The following is an 18,562-nucleotide window of genomic DNA, read 5'->3' on the forward strand; positions in this document are numbered from 1 at the left end:
AAACGAAGGGGCGTTCTGATAATCCTTTATTTACTACTCCTACATAAATAATTAGTTTGAAGTCAGAACTTTATTGATTTTTACTTTTTCTTCAGGTACTCTTCCTATTTGTGGCTGTGATCGCGACCCTGACGCTCGCAGCGCCCCAGCTGGTGACCACCAAAAGAAAGTTCCCAGGACAGCGGCGCTTAGGCTCCACCAACTACGGCCAGTACATCGTAGGCAAGGCGGGATACAGAACACGTTAGTAAATCTAGGGTTAAAAGAACAAAATATTCCGATCGAGCTACATACTATAATGCATGTAACTACATTACATGCATTATAATCTAATGCATGTACTATTATTACCGACAATAAGGAATACATACTTCAAAATACATTACATTTAGTATAGTCTAATGCACGCACTATTATTACCAACAATAAGGAAAACTTGGCGGAAAAGATTGATAGGAAGTTCCTGCATTAGATGTAAATGATAGTGATAAATTTTAGCTTCGTGAACGACTAGGAAAAATATTGAACATTACCATCTGCTGACTTTGATATATAATTATCTAATTGTTGTAATTATTAAAATCAGTTACTAATAATTAACTACTAATTTAAATTACTATAATCTTATTTACTGCGTCACCGAAACTTAAGTTTAACCCCTTCACATAACTTGCTTTCATAGAACTTTTTCTATACATCGACTGGACAGATGATTCATTGGAAACGATATAGTTCTAACATTTATCAGCCATCGGGGAGCAAAATTATCGAATTTATGAGTTTATTAACACGTTCATAAAAGGATAAACTAATAATTTATTCAAGACCACGCATTATTAAAGGTTAGTTCTATGATGCAATGTAGGAATACCGGCCGAATGTAGTTGTACAGTATTCAGTGACGGCAGAACTTGATACGATTAAATGACAAATCAAATTTTCCGATATGCCTGAAATCTTGGATCAAAACGCCAGGTTAAATGTTTTTAAATTGTTGCAATAATTGCATATGTGTTATGATAATGATAAATAATATAAACTTTGTTTAATCAACTCGTTGAATTATAACTGTGATCTTTCTAAAGACTTAAAACCAATATTAAAATGAATTTCATTTGCCAATGTTTGTACTAAAATTCAATGGGATTATTCTCTTAGCCTCTCAATATGAGTTTAAGTTTGATCTTGATAATTAATTTCAAAACCAATTCTTACAATGTAAATCAATTTCAGCATCTGAACGATACAGGTAGGATAACATTGACAGGTTAAATATATTAAGCACTAACGAAGTACTGGTTGGATAAATGTTCACATTATATTTTACACATGTACATTTATGATTTAAATTTTATACATTTTCTTAAGCATTTTGTACTGAAATTATTCACCAGCGATCTCACGAAATGCTTTTGTTTCAGTTCCCGCTGCCAGGAGGGCAACCGGATAGCCATGCTGACAATGTCTGCAAGAGGAATCCCATAAATTGATTAATTTCATTTGTTTTGGAGCAGTACGAAAGATCTCGCACATAGATGTAATGAACATAGTTTTACGCTTGAAATTCAGTTACGAGGTATAAATTAAGGATTCTACCTAAGCTTAATTAGTAAGTAGGCCTTGTTAGTTATATAGGGAATCATAATTTAAACATTAAATTTTATATATTGTTCATTGATGACTATAATATCATTAAACTACTAATATTTCATCAAACTTCTTTAATAAACCATACCTTAACCTACTTCGATTGCTCTCTATTAACCGAGAGCATCAATTATTTTCCAATTTCATTTTTGTGAATTTTTACCTTATGTTTTGACGTTTAAAGGGCAATAAAAAGAAGTGGATTTACTTTTTCTTCGTGTTCAAAAAAACGTAAAATTATTATAAAAGAAAAGCTTGAACTTTCTACTGCAATCTACGTCTACACCCACTGAATGAAGTGTAGTTCTGTATGAAGTGTAGGTACGGTAGTTGTAGTGTCCTCAAATGATCCAATTACTCATTTCCATTGCCAAGGACTAAACCTAATATTGTACATGCTATCATCGATATAATCATGACTTCTGGTCTGTTGTGGAAGTGATAGTGATCTATGCATCGCTTACTTCCAAACTTGCATCTATGCATCGCAGGACAAACGTCTCTAATTTGGTAAAACTGAATATGTAATTCGTAGAAAAAATTAACATGTGATTTTACTCAATGCCGATCTTACATGGGAATTAAACTGAGAGAAAATCAGTTTAACGACATAGGTAAAGTGAATACTTGATGCCGACAGTTTCTACTGTAACTGCATTTAAGATTTCATTTACGATGGATATAGAAAAGATATAAATAGTTATAAAAATTTCTCCTGAATACACAGTATTTAAAAAGTAAATTCTTCGCAATCTCCCATGAGCGTAAATTGTACTTACACCCACGCGATAGATGTGAGTGATAACATGAGTTTTTAATATTACCGCCTTTTTCACTTATCTCACTCGATATCATTAGTTGCCGCACTTTTGTTCAGAAAAATGTCCGACATCTTTCAAATGTCGGACATCTTTCAAAAAGATATCAAATATGTTGGGACTTCGAATATTTATGTTATCTATCTCATAGCCGATGCCATTATATTCGATTCTATTCCACAAATTATTGATATAATTTGTGCCATAGGTAAATTATTAAATTAATTAAATTAAATTAATGATATAATTTGTGCCCTTATTATACTGTTTCGCCAGTGTGTACCAGTGTCATCAAAGCCGAGCTTTAATAAATTATCCTTTTCTCCATGCGTCACGTCGAAGCCTGGAAGCAACTTCCAACTAAAATGAGTGCTGACTTTGATCCTGCTTTGTCGTCTACAAGTTTTATCGATTGAACTTCTAGGGCGTGAGGCTTAATCTATATATCTTATTTTTTTTGACTTGGTAAAAAATATATAACACCATATCAAATACCAAGCCGTTCGTTGGTGCTGTTTAATTCAATTTGAAAACGATGAAAAATATGGGCGTCTAACTAAAAAAAACATTTTGGTATCGCTTTTTAACTTTTCCATTAAAAATTCACACTATGTTACCATTTACATGCAGTTTCAGTTCACTTATTTCTGACGTCCCTAATTACGAATTATTGCTCAGTTGCGCAATGACTAGCATTTCATCGTCACCGCTGCACCCTAATTAATTAAGGTGATAGTACATATATTAGCTAGGGGACGCTTATCATGTTCGTGCAGAGCTCCAGGAACAACCGTTTTAATAAGCCACTTAGCACGAGTAATATCCGAGTTCATATGCATGAAAAACCACGGCATTGACTCTACCTTATGAGTTTGATCAACTGATAGACTACAATGTTCCGGATGAGGCAAGCATTTTATTTGAGCTAGAGATTGCCCCTTGAGCTCTCCATTGTGATTTTTGTCTGTCGTTTGTAGCTGCAAAAATATGAACAGGGCAGACGAAAGGAATTGAGGCGTGGCATGAATATAAATTATATGATGAACAGAAACTTTACCAAATCTAAATCTCAACGACAATCTTAAAGGCCAAAAGGTGGCTAACATACGACGCAGTTTTTACGGATAATTATTCTAGCAGCTCAAGGATAATTCACCGGAGCGGAATCAATTTTATCCTACATTAAATGTATTATGTGGCGCTACAATTTATTTCTATATCTCAATTTTCCCCCGCATTTGTGCGCTTTTAGTCGATTTTTTCCGTTCAGTTTATCGCACACTAATCTGTCGATGAGACAATTCTATTTTAAAACTTTGATCGGAAGCATTCATGAACGTCGAGCACAAAAAGTCTTTCGAATGATCAATTCGAAATGGAAATCGTCTGAATTAGCCCTACTAATTCAATAAATTTCGCGATGAAATCCTCGTGTCCGTAATACATATTTATTTGCGTGTCCATTTAAATCTGGGATATTCCGGACAATATATTCTGGGCATTTTTGTGCCTATGGAGGCGGCAGCATCTTATTAACCTTGAGTCTTAAATTAATTAATTTCTGAAAAACATTTTCAAGAAGCGGTAAATGAGTATAACGGCCTATACCAGCGGAGTCTGAGATTGGAAAAGTCCATTAAAGCTGGTCTAACGAAATGTGTCCAATTGTAAATGCTAATTGTTATTACATGCAGTGAGAATATTTTCTGGCGATTCGTCGTGCAATATTGCTGACCAATTGGCGACAAGCGTCCAGCGAAGTTTATGAGTCTTTCAATGGGCATATATAGAAGCCCAAGGCAACCTAAAAACAACCAATCAAGTGAGCATGCATTTACTCATCCAAATTGCTTTTCATTTATTTATGAGACTTGAATATAATAGATATGAATGCCATTGTGTAATTGTAAATTACAAACAATGTTTGTTATTCAAAAAATTGAGGTGACAGTCTAAAAGACTTTATCAAATTCGTACGATCTTCTAAACTGGTAAATCACTCGTTTGGTGAGTCGCAGCAACATTGGGAAAAAATCGCCAGTATAGTCGTAGAATTTTTTCAACCTTCAGGTTCGTCCATGTTCAAGGTGAACGGAATTCTTTCAGACTGCAAATTTAACTCAAATAAATACAATGCCATGAAACCTTTAGATTTGCCATTCTACGAGATGAGTTCGGTCCCTCGTATACTGTATAACTGGGAAGTTATATTAAGAATGTAAGAGCAAAAAAATCGCGAAATTTGTTGAGGATACGATGAATACGATGAATTTACATTTTCTGCTCTTTGCTTTGGCAGACTTTCTGCGCTTTTTCTTTGTGAACTTTCGGTATTGGCGGACTAATTACGTAAGTACTGGGAAGTTATATGGGCTTAATTAATCAATTAAATTCAAATAAAAAAGTTACATATTTTAATTCCATTTTCTTAAGCAAATTCAAATAGAATTGTTTGTTCCTAGTAATTTACTCCTTACTAATTAAATTCCATAGCAAAGAAGTTTTTCTCACGAAATTTGAATCTCAATTTTGGTACAAAACGAGAGGTAAAATCAGAGCTTTTAAGCCATGAATACATTTGGGGTTATGTAGTTGGTTCTACGCGCCTACACGACCACCCAGCAAGAAACATTAACATTTGTAGCCACCATTTCCTAATTTTTTTTCAATCAGTAGAATGCTTCTATTTTTGTCAAGTTTGAGCGCAGTTTAATCCTCCTCAGTCGTTTTTTCTTCTTCTTCCTAAGGACAATGTGAAGGACGACCAAGCTGTACGAGGGCGGACTATAAGAGCATTGAGATTCGCAGTGTCCCAGTCACTCGTGCTAAGTACCAGTATCACCGACAACGTCTTCGGCTTCCTACAATAACCGAAATATATTGTGAGGTGATAGTTGAGAGAGCGGAATTATTATCTTTTTGCCAGCACCAAGCTCCGCTATATATAGCCACGAACATTGGTGTTGTTATAGGACCATGGCAAGTTGAAGTGCATGAAAAGTATTTAGAGTATTACATTATTACAGAGTATTACATTATTGATTTACTCTGATGTTCAGGTTTAGCAATTTTATACTTAATGAATTGAATGCGACTTGAATCTCCAGACCACTCTTTTAATAAGCAAATGTTGTATCTCATGCTTGGAGCGAAACCAGTATGGATAAGTCAATCTCTACTAATTTCTTTATGATTTCTGTTGCAATATGCTGACAAAATTTTCCCAATTCAAAGCCGCTGTGTCTTATTTTTACACAACAAAACAAGGGTATCGACTTAAAGCAACTGTACTTTCCCTTGAGACATGTGTAAATTCTGAAGGTGATATATTTATATTAAGATGATTCATATACGGTAATTTCCATGCTTATACCTGTTTTTTTACCAGCAAACTAAATAGCGACGCGTTGTTTCGATTGCGATGTTTTGCCGGGCTTACTGTGCAGTATGTCACGTGTTCCAAATGTTGTTATTAAAAGAAAATAAAATCCAAAATCTTTATGTTGTTATGCACAAGATCTTGATTCTAAATTGATGTTGTTTTATGAAGTTCCCATGGAACGATATAAGTGGATCACATTCTCTGGCCTGTGTACGTTGCCTCTTAGGTTCATGGCCTCGAACAATGGCATTGAAGCTCGAGTTTTTTGTCTCGAAGACAGCATAGCATTCAGACGCATGGCTCCCAGGCAATATTGTTGCAACCGAAATTCCTCTTTATAGATAGATACCTGTTGTGTAGCCTTGCAGACGGAGCTTCTTGCTGGTATTGCTGTTGTTCGCGGTCTTTATTCTCTGAGAAAGAATTGCACGTGAATTATTGTTTTTTAACGGCAGTGTTGACATTCGCATTTTGTCATGGCTTTTGTTTTAAGGTGCATCTAGCAACTAAATGCGAAAAAAGTTATACGAAACTATTTTATTTTCTTAAGTATTTTTCAGCAATTTTTCCGCACGAAAAAAGGTGTGCAAAACAAGGTTATTAAAATCTTATTTGTGCGGAATAAAGCAAGTAATATAAATGCTGCACAAGTAGTATAGACCAAGAACACAGTTTTGTGCTTCTTTAAAGCATGAAAAATCTAAAATCATTTAAATATTGTTTTTGAATGCATAATGTCTAATTTGTTTGTTATTATTTCCTCAGACTGAGTCTTCGACTGAAACATTATGAATTTTTGCAAGGTGAGTTCGGGTATCACATTCGTTACTGATTGATTCATGTTGGTTTATTCATAGAGAATGACCAACATGGCAGAGTTCTTTCATGCAATTACTAAAAATGATTTAAACTTTGATTTAAACTTTGTATCTCAAAACGACTGCAAAATTTATTCCCGGTTTTACACAATTACTTATAATTTTGCCTTAAAGCTTAAGTTAACGTAATTTTGCATTAGTAGTATTTTTTAATGTTCCTATTCCGCCATTGGTACTTTTACCTAAACTTAGATTTGCGTAAAAATCCATCTGAACGTGCCGCAAAAATCCTACCAACAACATGCTTATAGTAGTTTAAGAAAACCGATATCAATATTACTTGGATGATACCATTTAGCCACATAATTATATCGACAAGAATACTTAAGCAATTCAGTTGATAATTTTATAATAACAATTACCTTGATTATTCAAGCTCCATTCACCTATTAAACATTTTCAATTAATTGTTGACAATAATGAAAGATAATAACGTACAATAATTCATCAGATCCTGCTACTGCTTGTCGCCCTGCTGTTGAGCGTCAGTTTGTCGTCGTCTGGGTTGGTACGACAGCGGAGGAGGTTCCCAGGCGAGCGAAGGCTTGGTATCACTAACTATGGCTTCACTTTCTTTGGCAGGAATGGTTTCGAGAACAGTGAGTATCGCTACTTTCAATAGAACTGTTCTATCCAATATACTACATGCATGTAAAACTACAAAATTTCATATATTTTATTAAACAAAGCAGTAATTTCTCAATTGGTTTTTCTTAATCAAAATTGGCAACTGAGAAATTTGTTGAAAATAATTTTTTGAATAGCAAGTGGGAAATTTTGCAAAAAATGTAAGAGCCACTGCAAATTATTTATTTTAATTATCCGTGATCAATCTATGTGTCTGAGATCTCAATTGTGTGTATGATTCAAATTCTCATTTAAATTTCATAACATATATTTAAATAACGAGAGTTTTTGCAAAATTCCGTCAATTTAGCGTTCTAAAGAATGAACGACTGTGGTTTGTCAATGGCACATAAGCACTTTTTAGAATTTAAATCCTAGAAGTTTAAGCGATTGAGAAAACAAAGAAAGCACAGTACTACTATAAAGTAAGAACACGACAACTGTGCGTGGTGAATAAAAAATTATATGCTCAATCCTTAAATCATTCGGTACAAATACAAATAATCTCTTCTGTGGATCTGACGTTGCTCATTTAAATTTTATTGAACCTGAGAATATTTGTCGTGCATTTCGTTTAATTTTGATTGAATTATTGCTTGTCGCAAATAAACGCTTTTCAACTTTCTTTCCGTTTATTATTGCATGAAATGTGCCGTATTGTTCATTCAACAATCCCATCCAGCTTGCTTATTGAAATTCATATATCCAACCATTTTAGCTTCCTGCGTTATTTCTCACCTTTAAATTGTCATGAACTTATTGCAGTTCACAACTCCTCAATCACCAAACGATATTCAATGCGTCAATGCGTATTTTCTCCTCACAGGACGTAAAGCTGGCTAAACGTGGCCACGGAACTTGGCTTCTGGTCATCTGCTTCCAACGAACTGCTTAACCTCCTATAGTAATACGACGAAACGAAGCGACAAAGCAAGAATAGAACAGTAATACCTAAACAGTGAATAAAGTAAGGAAGGAATAGGAGTGTGAGCATTTAGTGATGTACCAATCTGGACTGACATTGTAGAGTTCCTACAATATATGACTTTCAAATGATTTTCTGATCTTGTTTCCGGAAATATAAAATCAATGTGTTTAAACTCGCGTTAATTTTAGCATCCAGCAGATTAAGTTTAACATGAAAATTATTCCTAAACACCTTTTTTCCGAAATCAACCTGTTTTACGAAAATCCATTACTTCTCTATAAAAGTTCTTCGGTGATTCCCGAGTGGGAGGAACTATTTGATATTAATGATATTAATTAATCCTGTTGGAAGCGTGTATCTACGTATTTACGTAGTTCACGCGTACTTTGAAAACACAGAGAAAAATAAATTCCACGCAGAAAGCTGTTCATTTTGTTGCTTTGGAGATGCTAGTCAGTGTTTCATTTGATAACTTGTTTTACGAACTAAGGGACATTATTAGAAAGCATTATACTATTGTAAACTAGCTCAACATGTTTGGTATACTTGCCTGCAGGTTTTCTTGATTGAGGTTAATCTCGATAATAACGAGGTAAGGTTGCTAGTACCCTTTGAAAGATGCATGCTATTACTCGTTGATGCTATTACATAGAATAGTATTATTGTGTGCCAGTATTTTTACTTCATGAGTTGCTAGGCTACAACTGTGAATTATTTTAATCTCAGCTTAGAAGTGTATGAATTAAGCTGCTACTATGAGATTTACTATTAATAACTTTTACTATATACTATTACTATTAATGTTTCATCAAATTTTCTGCTGTTTTCTGTAATGACAACAAGGCACAAATTTTATGCACTGTTTATCCAGCGTATAACGTACGGTAACATGCTACGGTACGGTAACATTTCGTACGGTAACATTTCGTGAAATTTTATCTCTTTTAGCCCTAAATTTGCTTCCTTGATACTCTGTGCCACTAGATTACTAAAACCCACCATGCCGTAACTATAGGTAACTGAATTTTATTAGGCGATGGCAAGAAATGAAGCAGCGAAAAATTCAGAAATATTTGTTGGCACAAAAAGTTTCAAATCTGATCAATTAGTAAGTAAAAAAAATCAGCTAATCAAGTAGAATAATTTCCCTTCTAATAAATAGCCTTTTATGTTTTGATGCGATAATTCGTTAAGCAAAGCAGTCGATGTAACAAAAATTTAATTTCATCATTGGATGACAAACAATTTCTACGAAATCCTCGAATGCAAACAGCATAAGCACTCTGTCTGATATTTTTCATAGATTAGATTCATTTATAAATGATATATAAAATATAAAATTGATTCAATCCTGACTTATCTCCCTGAATAACCATGAACCATGCATGAACTCCATAATCTTGGCTGTTAAATATTGAAGTCTTTTAAATATTTTATTATTCGTCGTATATCAGTGAATAAACACAACCTTTTAAATATATAACATTGAATTATTTTTTTATAGAGATTTCAAATACTTGAGCTGCACATGAATCTTCAATAATTTTGAAAACGTCAGCAAAATAATGGTCTGTTATTTTTTTTTCGTTGTATGATAAAATACTTGCAAGAATATCTGATCTGTTCGACTAAATGAACCATAAATTCGTTCAGTAGGATTTGAAGAACTTCTGTTTTACCGAGACAGTTCATCAGTTTTGGTGCATTCTTCGGCGAGGTGGAACTCGGAAAATTCAGGGACTATGCCATCAATCAGCGTCCGTAGCCTCCTGTTGAGTATAAAATATTTGTAAAATCGACACAATTCCATACTGCAGCATTTGAAGCATTCGATGCACTTGTTTGCATATTAGTCTGAATCTAAAGTTCAAACGATCAATGAAACATCCGAAAATAGATGTCAAATGAAAAAATTTCCTATATATAGAAAGATAAGCTTGAGTCTCATAAATTTGAAAGTTCGATTTAATGAATTAAGAAATACTGGTTGGGAGTGTGTGAAAAATCACTTAGGTCAATGAAAATAGTTTTTCATATAAGTCAAAACCCCATTGCAATATTAGTTGAGCAAAAATTGTCATGCCATGCATTTTTGAAATTCAGTGCTTAAATTCTTTGATTTGTACTTTGTTCTTACCTCAGACATTATTAAATTCAAGATTTAATTTTTTTGTTTGTTATCTCGGCATTATTTTAATGGCAAATACTTAATTTTTTGGTCTTCACTTCCATGCGACAGCCATGAGATGCCTCTTCTTTCACGATGACATCAAATTTATATAAAAAAGTTTTTCGTGAGAAATGCTGCTTATAAAATATGCAAGAAATTCCTCAAGTGGACTAAAATTAATTTAAGATTCATCACTATTGATGCTTATTAATTATTACTGCTTTCAAATCAGCAACCAGCGATAAGGTGGCTCAATGTTGACATAAAAACCAATGAGATCTGATAAATATAAAGAAACTATTTCTAATTACCCATACTTTACGGTGCACTGTGAGGTCACATCAATGCGTGACTGGGACATAAGTTACGATTTAAAATCATTTATACATTAAATTACAATTTAACATTGCATTACAATTTAATTTGCATGATAATAACAGGAAAATGTTAGGCGTATGCCCACACTATGAGATGATATCAATGCTATATTACATTTTAATGAGGGTAGGGACAGAGACTATTTTATAGAGACAGAGACTATTACATTTTAGACGTTTGTATTTCAATACAAGTCGACTAATTATGATGGAAAGTTATTTTTTAACTTGCCTAGAGTAGCAAGAAATTCACTACTGCCCTGCTTTTGTTATTCTAACTGGCGGAGCGAATTCCTGAGAGCAAAGCCATGCATGCGGTTCTTGAATTTCGTTAACAGAAATAAATACATTAAGATATAGTTAGGCATTCTGATCAACTTGACTCTAGTTCAAAATTTTCACCAAACTGCCTTCAAAATTTTATTTGAAGCGAAAAACCTCGTAGTCATAAACATTGAATGCATCACCTCCGCCGTGGCCGCCTCCGTAGCCGCCGCCGCTCACGCCGAGCCCGCCAGACCCGAAGGCGGCGGTGCCGTAGCCAAACCCGCCTCCTCCCGCTGACCCGCCGTAACCGCCACCTCCCTAGAACACAGGTATTTTGCTAGATAACAAGCTTTTAACTGAATTTTCCTTTGTCTGTATGGTTGTGATAGTTATTTTAGCAATATTTTGTTGCAATGAAGAGTCAAAGAGAAGTTTTTAATATATTAGGCTACTTATTGTATCAATTATTAAAAACGCGGGCAGTAGAAAAAATATTAGTCACCTCAGGTTTAACGGAGGACGCACAAAGTTTTAAATCGCTAAAAATTTGTAATGATTAAGTCGTGAGTATTGTGCACTAACATTGTATTTACACCGCACAACATTTCATCAGTGCGTCGAAATGAAACAATACATTGAACTTGAGACTTACATGTCGAAATGAAACAAAACATTGAACTTAAGACTTACATTTAATTCAAACAAAATTATGATCGATAAATAACAGAAAACACCTTATTGCTTAATTATTAACAATTACTTGAGATCCAGATCCGAAGCCACCGTATCCACCAAATCCTCTTCCTTGGAAGTTCCCAGGCATCGCAGACGCGTTCGAGTTCCAGCAGCTCATACTTACCAGCAGAACGGCGAGCACAAGTGGAAACTTGCAACTTACAAACATTTCGAACTACAAGAAATTTAAAATTTTTCTGCAAAATAAGGAATAATTCAATAGCTCCCTCAAAAAATCGAGTTATATATTCCTATTTCCCTGAACTTATCTGCGTATCATTATAGCATAGTATATTATACTACATTATAGTTTAGTATAGTATAGTAGTAATGGAGTATATTATAGAAGAGGTGTATAAAATGTTTTGTACACTGATGATTTATCAGGATGAAGCATAAATGTCTTTGATAACAAGTGCTGAAATGATCGTACAGTGCTGATAAGAGAAAAAATTAAGTAAATCAGTTAGAAGATTAGCTAAAATTTGCAAAACAGGCTTTGAAATCAGAAAATACTCAAAAGGAAGAGTAGAGCAAGAAATTGCTAAGTTTTTTATGAAACTACAATATAGTCATCCAGTAAACACATTACACTGCGAATCGAGTGCAAGTCAGAATTATCATATGCCTAAAAAATAATTTAATAAGTAAATAAATTAATGAAAGATTAAAAATTCAAAACCTGATGTTTAAGAATTTTTATTCGTCCATTCTTTACAGATCCTCTCCTCCCAGCAGCTACTTTGACTCAAAGTAAGCGAGTTCAGCAGATGTCTCAGGTTTATAAGCTTTGATTTCCTGGCCAGAATTGCATCACGACAGTGCAGCGAGAGGGAGTTCCTTACAATCAAAAGAACTACTTTCGAGAGTTTGTAAAACAAGTAAGATCGAGTAAGCAAACGGGAGTGAATAGGTTCCCTCCGTTCTTTTATTTCGAAATTTATTTCGAGTGCAACCTTTTGTTACGAAAAAAAATGAACGTTATTTCCTGCTCTGAAGAACGGTTGCAGCTGTTCGTTCAATTTTGGATTGCAATGCTTATAATAGACTAGGCAAGACAGCAAAATGTTATGAATACAAAAAGTAGTTATATGAAATGATAGGACGCTGGAGCAATTAATTTACGTGGACACATTTTTTTAACGGGCATTGTAATGTATATTGAGCATAAATACAAAACCTTCAAATCTACTCAAGCTTTCATAGCCAGCATCTGTCACGCTCTTGGAATCACGTTTTACCTTATTTAAAAGAGAATGATAAGGTTGATAAAAATATTTTGTGCTTTATTTATACTCGATTTATTAAAAAATATATATTGTATTCTGTGTATTCTGTAAGCTATTTAAACTGCCCATAATTATTCAAACAGTAATTATTCATATTGAAACGCAGCAGCTGTTGCAGCGTTCGCTTAGGTACAGGAAACGTTGCGTTTCAGAGTATTTAATACTGATAAAGTCTGTCACACTGATGAACTCTGCCACTCTGATAAACTCTGCCACACTGATAAACTCTGCCACACGGATAAACTCTGCCACACTGATAAACTCTGCCACACTGATAAAACACACTGATAAACTCTGTCACACTGATAAACTCTGTCACACTGATAAACTCTGTCACACTGATGTATTTCTTTGACATTAGGTTTGCTGAAACTAGATTGACGTGCTGAAGATTTCTTCCGTTTCAGTGACATGTCATCAAATTTTAACGCACACAAGCTATAACAAAAAACTTTACTCTTTACTGACAACTTGTGCTGAACACAAATTCAGCAGGAGTCATTCGCTTTGTTAAACTAGATTAGGTTGGGTTAGAGAAGTTTAGAAGTTTATGGTTATGGGAACTTCATATGGTTATTTAGGGTTAGAAGTTTATGAGCAATTTCATTTTCTGTAAGTTCTCACCTCCTCTTGAAAATTATTGGCATGGTATTGGGATTTTGCAGTAAATTGGGATTTTGCCGTAAACAAAAAAGAAAATGTCTACATAAGAGAATGTTGTGCAGGCAAAGAGGTCGAAATGAATATTCCTCAAAATCCAGAGTTCCGAAAAACTTGATCCGAGGCGGAATGATTGTTCTAAATTGAATATTCAATCGTGGGGTATTCCAGTATAAAATCATTAAAAAAATTCAAAAGTCACAAAAAGCAAAGTTTAAACGCAAATACCTGGTTGTTATAATTTTTTTACATATATGTAGGGTACACATGAAAAGACGATGGCTGGGATGGACTCATTAGTTTTAAGGCCCGTTATCTCATCCGCAGAAAAACACGAGACTTTTGACGGACTGTAATTCAAGCGTGTGATCAAGGACCTCTAATCTGACTGTTGAGTGCGACATAAGTCCGAGACGGGGGTGTTCCAGTTCACCTTGATAATCCGGTTTAAATAACGAGAAATAACTGTATAATTTAACAATTTTTTATTAATATCACATAAGAAGGAGGTAATTATTTATGCCGATGAATTATCCTTCTGATGTCTATTTTAATTACATCTCCACATTCTACGCTATGAGTGCAACAGTTCCAAGTTATGAAAATATCGTTAATGGTTTCAATTAATATTTTTTCCATTCGATTTACAGGTAACTATTTTGTCACTTTTGATGCTTTATTAAGAGTCAATCAAGCAATTGTGTTTGGTCACATATGTACAGAGAATAAACATGTCAATAAAATTTCAAGTGTCATTGAATACGAACAAAAATTTATCAATTTTTTGCCAAATGAAAGCCTACAGAATCGAATAATTGAATAATTCTGAATATCTTGGGACGAATATCGTGATTAAATATCGGGCAACAACGGGATTTTTGCCTTCAATCAATCTAATATTTAGTTGAAATGGTTTTTCAATTTCAATTATTAACATTTTAACATTTGAAAGAAAAATTGCTAACATTCCATGTGCTTATTGTGACCAATATGGCATGACATTAAAGCTCTAAAATACCATAATCACGATTATAGCGAATAAATTCCATTTCCTAGAAATCTTTTTGTGTGAAGATCAAAGGTGATTTTGTACTGTACTAAATAGCTTCATGAGAAACTGGAATAACTGTGTTTCTATATCACGATGTCCTTCATTGCTGTTTCTCTGTTTTATATGCTAACTACATTGTTGAAAATCACCGAAACATTTAATACGGCCTTTAATTGTAATTTACTTCCAAGTAAAGTTTTGAGTTATCATTTCCCATCTACTAGAAAATGTTGTAACATCATCATGGTACATTCTAACTGACTTAATAGTTGATGTTGCTTTAGTATAATGAACAGATTAATTCTGCATAACTCAGCCACTTATGTATCAGAGCACTTTTATAGTCTCTCTTAATATTTAAACACTATAAATAGTTCTGCAGAGGCACTCCTGGGCTAATTTATCCCATGATGTCAATACTAATTAGATCTGATGAAATTATCAGAGAGAGGCCCATCAAGGAAAACCACACCATTATGTAATTATCATTCATGCCGTGACATCCTGTCAGGTCATTGCGATGTAAAAATTTGGGCAAAACATTGAATGTTTGTATGGCTGAGGTTTTTCTTCGTTCCGTCGTACTTGCCTTGCTTGTGCAGCGGGTCACGAAAGATTAGATTTATTCCATGGACTCCACATCATTCCAAGACATCAATTACGCTCATTAAGGCGTTCTGCCAAAGTTCTTCCCATGCAGAGAGAGAATATCGCTCAAGGATAACAATGAGATTGACGCTTTGTGTATGCTGTGTTGACAGTACTTACGGTTCATGATAAAATTTACTAACAAAAGAGAAGGAATTGTACTATAAGTTCATTTTTGGGCTTGCTCAATAAATTGAACGGACAGTCCTGCTGTTTTAACTAAAAACTATTAGTCGGTGAATTGCGACAATTAGTCGGAGAATTTTACATCTTGTTTTCCATGCACTAGATGGTCTTACCACTGTGTATCTCCTATGCAACTAAAAGACTGAAATTTAAACCGTTCTGGGATGTCAAAAAAATTTTAATCTAAGCTCATTCAGGTTAACTCAATGACGTTGAACAAATACACTTTATAAACACAGACATTTTTAAATTGTAGTACCTCAGGATAAAAAAAATTCTTTAAATCCCCTATTGCTGTCATCCAGGCTTAAATTATTTAAAAATGGAGTTCCTTGAGTCGAAGATCAGTCGAACGGCGCATGAATGCCATGCAAGCACAGTGGCCTCGTAGCAGAGTAACTCACAGCAAGATTCCATACGCAATCATTTTCTTATCCTAACTTTTTTATTATGACCCTCTGATGAACCTAGAATACATTTACCAACTAAAATGAGACAAAATTTGCTTTTTTAGAGGACCAAAGAGTTAGCGGGGAAACAGGACCTGACTGATACAAACCCGATTGGAACTTGTAATAATCTGAATTAATCGAGATTTATCACAACGCACTTTCATATTCGCGGTATAGCATTATTGCAAGGAAACGCGGTTAAATGCGTAGCTTTATTCCACCTTTAAATACATGTCATTTCTTATTCATGTTTCAAGTCATCTTTGACGTGATCTCGTGTATGAATGATGCCTTCTAAACACAAACATCTGTGATGTTTCGATATTTGGTTGTTGCAGTTATTAACTATTTATGTTCTTTCTGTATTAAATACTACTTCGTAATTTCTTGTCTATCACTAGGTCCAAATTTGTATTATTCCTATTTTCGCAAAAGGCCAAGATTGTCAAAAATTGCACGAAAGAATCTGATGCTAAAAATCGTTTCCTATGAATCTGAAGCTGAATTTAGTATATTCATGCTGAATTAATGGTTTCCGTAATGTTCTATAAACTATTGTTTGGCTAAAGTAACGCGTGGTCTGTCTCGCATCTCGCAAAGATTGTTATATTGTATATATTTTTAATAAGGTTTTGTGCAGGTTAAAATCGACCTCCTATGTGCAAGCCCAATATTGTACAATTTGGCAATCGCTATAGTTCCGTGGTTCAGCCTATTTCTATAAATTAATATACTATAATTATAGAAGGCTGAACAATATATATATATATTATATTAATATACTATATAATAAAAAATAATATACTGTAATATAGTATATTAAAAATATAATACATATTTTTAATATGTATTAATAATAATATATATACTATAAAAAAGATATATATATATACATATGTATATATGCTGTTGATATAACTCAGATTTTAAACAAACCGTGAAGGATTGTCAAACTCTTCTTATACTTTTGTATAATTAAACGTAATTACTTCCAATAAAAATCCGTAGAATGGCATTTTCTTGAGATAAAAAGTGAAAATTGACGGTGTATTAAGAAAAAATGATCATCTAACAGGCAAGCCTTGGCTCCTCCGACTGAGAATAATAGACCTTGATTTTACTATCGAACATGAATGAATTTAACCAAATTACTCCCTGTTATATTCAAGCTCATTTGCATGAATAAGCTGGTAAATGAGAAGCTTAACCTTCTCCTGCTCTTTTATTACTTCGGAATGCTAAAAAAACGTAAAAATCGTAAAAATATGTAAAAAAGCATGATGAACATGCTTCATGCTAACACTTGATTTAGCTTTACTTCTACTCTTCCTTATTAAGCAAATGATAGAGATTACTATACGATATTATATGCGTGTCTGCTAAGTCGGCAATAAGAGACATTGTGGATGAACAAAGGATGTATTTACCGAGAGAATAATTTATTGTTGCTCCCAAGGGATAATGATATCTCTGTTGATTCTGTATATTGATGTCGACTGGCATGTTGATGCTGATTAGGATGTTGATTAGGATTTTTACGTTTTGTATCCTTTGCAAGTTAACAATGAATGGTTGTTATCTACGGAAAGGAAAGCGGCTCGTAATGTTTTCATAGGAGACCGTAAAATATTTTCATAAATTTACGACCGTGAGAATGTTTTCATAAAGCTCGGTGGTGGTTGAGTGGTTAGGATCACCAAGATTGGAGCAGCAAGTTGGTGGTTCGAAACCATTAATAAGTAATGGAAATTCTGGTCTAAATCAGCATGGTGTATGGGTGGAAAAGAATGCTGTGATCGAACCTGCCGCCACTACATTGTTCGTTATTATAGCATATATTTAGTTATTTATTTTGTTATTTAAAAATATGACAATAAATATGCAATATACTAAAATCGGATGGCTATAATCTACTGAAATTAAAATAGCCTGTTCTGTGTACTCAGCAGCTGATGCAGGCTCACATTGAAACGAAGAATTTACTTTGTAACGACGTTGAATTAATTTCAGCCTTCCTTTTGTAATAGCTGCAGCACTGCTGCTGCTGTTAGGAATGATGCAATACCTATTACGACTGCTGGGATTGTTGGGGCCATACTTTCAAAACTCGCTATGTGAACGTAAGTACTTACGCTCTATTTTCTAGTCTATGATTGGTGGATTTGGCTTGAAAGGCCGTCAATGATTGGCTGATGAACTTACGATCTCTTAACTTTTTTGAAAGTATAGGCCTTGTTCAGTGCTAGAATTGCTTATTCTGCAACTTACATATCTACTGTTTGTGCAACTACAGCTAATTCTGCAATTATAACTGATCCTGCTAGGTCTAGTAATTCTGCTACTTATGCTAAATTTGCTACTGGTGCTAATTTTGCTTCTTTTTCTGATTCTGCTACTAATGGTAATTCTGCTACTGGTTGAATCTTTTATCAGTTCATAATTTTGTC

At 34.0% G+C, this 18,562-nt stretch overlaps 1 protein-coding gene and 1 long non-coding RNA gene across 2 annotated transcripts; one reads left to right on the top strand and one right to left on the bottom strand.

Annotated features, from left to right (window-relative positions):
* The first annotated feature begins 5,284 nt into the window (after positions 1 to 5,284).
* On the top strand, positions 5,285 to 9,630 carry LOC108664877. Its single transcript, XR_001930401.2, has 4 exons — positions 5,285 to 5,347; positions 6,613 to 6,650; positions 7,177 to 7,324; positions 8,179 to 9,630. It is a non-coding gene; the product is annotated as an uncharacterized LOC108664877 (long non-coding RNA).
* Positions 9,631 to 9,699: 69 nt separating this feature from the next.
* LOC108664875 (glycine-rich RNA-binding protein 10) lies at positions 9,700 to 12,028 on the bottom strand. The gene is made up of 3 exons (XM_018151570.2): positions 11,855 to 12,028; positions 11,295 to 11,412; positions 9,700 to 10,049 (listed from the first exon to the last, which is right to left on the bottom strand). Exons 1-3 carry the CDS (start codon positions 11,996 to 11,998, stop codon positions 10,033 to 10,035), a joined length of 279 nt encoding a protein of 92 aa, XP_018007059.1. The 5' UTR covers positions 11,999 to 12,028; the 3' UTR covers positions 9,700 to 10,032.
* Between the last annotated feature and the right edge of the window lie 6,534 nt (positions 12,029 to 18,562).

This window comes from Hyalella azteca, unplaced genomic scaffold (assembly GCF_000764305.2).
Source record: "Hyalella azteca isolate HAZT.00-mixed unplaced genomic scaffold, Hazt_2.0.2 contig17497, whole genome shotgun sequence".
NCBI lineage: Eukaryota > Metazoa > Arthropoda > Malacostraca > Amphipoda > Hyalellidae > Hyalella > Hyalella azteca.

Coding starts and splice junctions, on each gene's coding strand:
- LOC108664875 (XM_018151570.2), bottom strand. CDS start 11,998: ATGTTTGTAAGTTGCAAGTTTCCACTTGTGCTCGCCGTTCTGCTGGTA. Junction 11,413..11,854: donor GCTTCGGATCTGGATCTCAA/GTAATTGTTAAT, acceptor CCTGTGTTCTAG/GGAGGTGGCGGTTACGGCGG.